Source organism: Impatiens glandulifera, chromosome 1 (genome assembly GCF_907164915.1).
Source record: "Impatiens glandulifera chromosome 1, dImpGla2.1, whole genome shotgun sequence".
Lineage (NCBI taxonomy): Eukaryota > Viridiplantae > Streptophyta > Magnoliopsida > Ericales > Balsaminaceae > Impatiens > Impatiens glandulifera.
In genome coordinates, this window is record NC_061862.1 from 131,957,138 (window position 1) to 131,963,145 (window position 6,008).

Consider the following 6,008-nt stretch of genomic DNA (forward strand, 5'->3'; position numbering starts at 1 on the left):
ACGATGATGTTGAGGAACGATGATCTTGATGGATGTGGGAATGGAAAGTCGGCCGCAGTCGGAGTGGGAGGGAGAATCGGGGTGGTTTTGTTTTAAATTAGGGCAGAAAAGTAATATATAAGACTAAAGACGCGATTTACCATGGACGCGATTTAATCTGAATCGCGTGAGTTCATCACCGCGATTTAGATTAAATCGCGTGCATGGTAAATCGCGTACATTTAAAAACGCGAATTACCAATCACGCATTTCATCTAAATCGCGGTGATGAACTCACGCGATTTAGATTAAATCGCGTGATTGATAATTCGCGTCTTTGAGCGTAAGAAATGGCGCCGAAGGGGTATTTCCGACATTTCGCGGGGCAAAAGGGCCCTTTTTGCCAACTTTAGTAGACGGGGGCCCTTTTTGGAATTTCCCCTGTTATGGGGGCCATTTCATCAAATTTCCCCTTTCCTCACCTGCTTATAATTTTTTTTTTTAATTTCCTTTTTTTATTCATCCTCCTATCACTCTTCTTATTAAAATTATAAAATATTAAATAAATAAATATATTTAATTTATCTAATAAAGAAATTTTAAATATATTGGTAAAATTAAAAATTTAATTTGTATTACTTGTTTACTTTTTATATTAATATAAATAAAATTTATTATATAATAAAAATAAAAATTATAAAAATTTATTTTTTATAAATAATTTTATACATAATTATAGAATAATTAGTTTTTTATAAAAGAAATGATTGGGAGAGGGAATTTGAGGGAGAGAATGATGTGATACAATTTTTGATTAGCCAAAAAACAATAAAATTTTTCTCTCTTCTCTCTCTCCTCACCTTTTATCATTTTTCCAACCATGTGACACATCGTTCCTCCCACTATTCCCTTCCTCAAATTCCCTCTCTTTATCCTCATCTTTTTATAATCATATAATTTTACACATTTATATATAAAATAAATAAGTTTATTTATTTATATTTTAAATTTTCTATCTATGTGTTTTACACTCCTTCTTTTTTCTCATATTTTTTTTCTTTCTTAATTCACTATATTAATGGATATTTAATTTATATTTATTTTTAATTTTTATATAAATAAAAAAGAAATGATTGAGAGAGGGATTTTGAAGGATTTAATTAGAAAAAAAAACAATAAAATTTTTCTCTCTTCTCTCTCCTTACCTTTTATCCTTTTTTCAATCAACAATGTAGTGACGACACATTCCTCTCCAATTCCCTTCTTCAAATTCCCTTATCACTCCTCTAAATAAAATATATTATATTATAAAATTAAAATAAACATATTATCATTAAAAATAAAAGTATTAATATATAAAATTTTAAATTATTTATAAAAACTAAATTTTGAGAAAGAATATGTTTATGATCTGTTTGCCTTGTTCCTTTAACAAGTAGTACTAGTATCCGACATCCCGACCTATTTCTCTTCCCTTTTATGGCTTTATCCTCTCCCCTGCTTCCTAGAGTCCATCGTGAGAGTTTGTCATTCTTATCGCGATTTTCAAAATCAAATGCTACCCATAATTGAATTATAATCATTATTGCATCCCCTCTTCTTCCCTGCTTAGAGAGAGAGAGAGAAATGGCTCAGATTCCTAGTTTGGAGAATGCTCCCGTAAATCTTACTTCTTTAAGGTCTTCTATATAGTTTTTGATTGATTGATTATTAACAATGTTTTCAGCTTACCCATGTTACCCTCTAACTTTTTTCTTCTTCTTCTTTTGAAAATAGAGATCAATCTCAAAGGGAGCTCATTTATATACTAAAGAATGTGGGTTTGATCTTTCATACTTTTCCCTGTTTATGGGTAACTATGGATTGCGAACTTTTAATTGAATGTTTCTAACTGATTAGATACGAGGAAAGAAGTGTTTAATCATTGATCCAAAGCTTGGAGGTTCAATCTCTTTAATTATTCAGACATCCATACTAAAGGTAGTTGTTAATCTTAATTTAGCATTTGATTTCCTCAAAGCTGTTTAGTTTTTTTTTTTCTTTTCTGAAAGTTAAGGTTGTTCATCTGATCAGGAACATGGGGTTGAATTGCGGCTTCTTACTTCTGAACCAATTCAGACAGATTGCACTAAAGTTCTTTACCTTGTGCGAGCTCAGCTCAATTTAATGAAACTAATTTCTGCACATGTTCAGAATGATATATCTAAAGGTCTTCAAAGAGAGTATTTTACTTATTTTGTTCCTCGCCGATCTGTTGCATGTGAGAAGGTATCCTTTTTCTTGCAACAAGTAACATCTCATTCAGTGATCAAGATCCTCTTTTGCAGACTTGCTTAAACTAGTTTGGTTGGGTAACATTATATTGACAATTTTGATCTTGCTTCTTTTAAGGTACTTGAGGAGGAGAAAGTACATCACCTCATGACCATTGGGGAGTACCCGTTATATATTGTTCCTTTGGATGAAGACGTGTTGTCATTTGAACTTGACCTTGCCTACAAAGTATGTTTTGTCCATTATTATCTTATTTACTGTGGAAAATAATATGAAACTAAATAACCAGAGATTTTGTGGGTCATATGTCAGGATTGGGTAGTTGATGGAGATGCAAGCTCTCTCTGGCATATAGCAAAAGCAATCCACAAGCTTGAGGTTTTAATTTTTTACTTTTACTTTTCTTATGGAGAAGATTGACACCATTGCTTAGGTTGCCTATTATTTCTTTTGAGATCTGTACAGCTTTTAACCAGTTCACTACGTGCACACTAATGAATCATGGTTAACTTGGCGTTCCAGTTTTCTTTTGGACTGATACCGAATGTGAGGGCCAAGGGAAAGGCATCAGTACGTGTAGCTGACATTCTTAATCGAATGCAAGCAGAAGATCCTGTCAATTCATCTGATGTAATATCACATAATTCCATCTTTATGATAATAATTGAATTAATTTGATTTGAATGTTTTTAGTATGAACTTGTCCATGTCTCTATCACAAGGATGATCTTGCCTTTGCAGATGGGGATGCCAGAGATAAATACGCTTATCCTCATAGATAGGGAGGTAAATCTACTCCCCTGTCTTGTATGAACTACTATTTAAGTATCTAGTGTTATACCTCAAGCAAAGAATTGAAGTTGCTTCTAATTTGTTTTCTCCAAGTCAGATTCTTAAGTACATTTTTTATTCATCAATCATTTCCATTCCCTTTGTTTTTTTTCTTTCTCTCACTCTCTCTTTCTTGTTTTTTTTTTTTTCATTTTCTGTTCTGTAATTGTATATGTTCTTAGATCTTACAGTCTCATTTCATGGCAAAGCCATTTACTGTAATATTTTGTGACTGTAAGTCAACTGTCAATATTGCTCATAATCATTTACATCATGATTCATGAGAAAACATACTGAAATTGGTTGATATTTCATTAAACAAAAATTGGAGGACAGATTAGTATACATACCATACGTTCCATCAGAGGGACACGTAGAACATGGTTTAACAATGAGTTGCCCAAGTCTCATAGTATCATATTCAAGTAGGAATGAAAGACATTTCTACCTCAGCATGAGAGGGAGTGTGAGAGGATGTGAATAAACTGTAAATATGCTTAAATTTATTGTGAATATATTGTAAATTAACTGATATTCAACACTGGATTTAAGAGGTTCAATCCCTTAAATGGAAGAATTATCTGATCCCTTTTGTGAGGGAGTTCCTTGCAATTCTTCTTCCGTTCAGTGGAAAATTATGTTTCCTTAATTGTATTACTTTTGTTCTTTGTAAGCAGACATATAAAATGTGTAAAATCTAACTCAAAATAATACAATAGAATTCTTTATAATCTCCAAAATATGAATATTTTCTTGATTACACACGCTTCTGTATGTGAACAACTGATGATGTATCCACCAATCCTCTGCTTTATATTATGTTCTCATCCTTGTGTAACAAGTTGAGAATTGGTTTATATGCTCCAACTTATGGTAAGCATTAGTGATATATATGTTATTAATGATTTGGCTCTTAGGTCTTAGGCCCATACTGAGTTATGGTTGAATTACAACTTGAGCAATATATAGGTTACTAGGTATATTCAGTTAATGAAATTAATAGCTTTACTTAACCTAGAAATAATATTTCTTTTTGTAGACAATTTAGGAGTGTTGCATTCTATGTACTTTGTGGACATGACAGCCTTCATGGTTGGCAACCTATGTAGAAGCTGATGCATTTATTTTTGTTATTTTGTGGGGGTGAAATTTACCTTACAAATTGTTGTCTATTTACAGGTGGACATGGTAACTCCTATGTGTTCCCAGCTAACTTATGAGGGCTTGCTGGATGAGGTAAAATATTCTGGAAACTGTAATTTGAGGCTAGACAAATGACAATCTTATTTCCATGTGATCGGTTATAATTATTTATATTAGAAGATTTATATTTTCATTCTTAGAAAGCAAAAGCTTCCATTAGTCATAATAAAGTTTTGTGCAGTGCCTTCAAGTCAATAATGGTGCTGTTGAGTTGGATGCATCTGTAATGGGTGTTTAACAAGAAGGAAAAAAAGTAAAGGTTCCTCTTAATTCTAGGTACATTTATCTCGTATCAAACCATTCAATTTTTCTATTAAGAATTTTCCTTCCCTTCTCTTGGTTACATAGTGATCTTTTAGTTTTTTGGTATTGCTTTTTAAATCTACAATTTGTACTTGTCTCAAGTAATTTCCTTTTAACATGGTTGAAATATCTATTAGGAACACCGTCATGGGTTGATGTTTTTGTAAGAAAATTTGAATGATTGGATAAGTAGCATATAGTTATTGTAGATTATCAATAATCAATATCATACTAAGAAAAAGAGAGATAACTATCCCATATTTCTAGACAGACAGGAGGAGGAATTAACTTTGAGGATTCATTCGTCCATATTGCTAGACTTGAAGTAATGAAAATCTTCATATCTTATTCATCTTTTAATAATTTTAAAGTTTATCAAATGAATGTTAAAAATGCATTTTTAAATGAAATTTTAAATGAGGATGTGTATGTTGAACAGCCGCTTGGCATTCAAGATCACTCCTTTCCTAATCATGTTTTTAAACTTGACAAATCTTTATATGGTCTTAAACAAGCTTCTAGAGTTTGGTATGACACTTTAACAAAGTATCTATTTGATCATTATTTTATAATTGGCACAGTAGATAAAACTTTGTTTAGATTTGTTATAAATTCTCATATTTTGCTTGTTCAAATCTATGTTGACGATATCATATTTGGGTCAACTAACCCTAAACTATGTGATAAATTTTCTAAGTTGATGCAGGACAAATTCGAGAGGAGTATGATGGGAGAACTGACATTATTTCTTGGTCTTCAAGTTCGTCAACTTGAAAATGGCATATTCATTAATCGGGCCAAATACACCAGGGAGATGATAAATAAGTTTGGAATAAAAAGTAGCTCAGCTGCAGATACTCTAATGAACTTCTCCAGCAAGCTCGACAAGGATGAGAATGGCCAGAGTGTCGACATTACTACTTATAGAGGAATTATCGGTTCTCTGCTCCACCTAATTGTTAACTGGCCAGACATTTTATTTGTTGTCGGTGTCTGCGGAAGATTTCAGGCTAATCTTAAACAATCTCATTATTTTATTGTTAAGCGTATCTTGAAGTATTTAAAGGGAATTAAAAATATGGGACTGTGCATCCGAAGGATTTCAGTTTCAATTTAAATAGCTATTCTGATGCATATTATGCAGGTTGTAAGATCGTTCGGAAGAGCACCAGTGGAACTTGTCGGTTCGTTGGTAATTGTCTGATTTCTTGATTCAGCAAAAGCAGACGATCGTCGCCACGTCTACAGTAGAGGCCGAGTACCTTGCTGCATGCAGCTACTACTCTCAACTCTTTTGGGTTCAACAATAGCGGATGAACTATGGCATTGAGACGGACGAGTCATCGATTTTCTACGATAACACCAGTTCCATATCGATCACATACAACCCGGTGTTGTACTCTTGGACGAAGCATATC

General features: G+C 32.6%; 1 protein-coding gene across 1 annotated transcript; it reads left to right on the forward strand.

Moving 5' to 3' along the window:
* Positions 1-1,453: 1,453 nt before the first annotated feature.
* On the forward strand, positions 1,454-4,623 carry LOC124933612 (vacuolar protein-sorting-associated protein 33 homolog). The gene is made up of 10 exons (XM_047474047.1): positions 1,454-1,658; positions 1,756-1,795; positions 1,879-1,959; positions 2,053-2,247; positions 2,371-2,481; positions 2,566-2,631; positions 2,776-2,883; positions 2,995-3,039; positions 4,264-4,320; positions 4,469-4,623. Exons 1-10 carry the CDS (start codon positions 1,606-1,608, stop codon positions 4,523-4,525), a joined length of 813 nt encoding a protein of 270 aa, XP_047330003.1. The 5' UTR covers positions 1,454-1,605; the 3' UTR covers positions 4,526-4,623.
* The last annotated feature ends 1,385 nt before the right edge of the window (positions 4,624-6,008 follow it).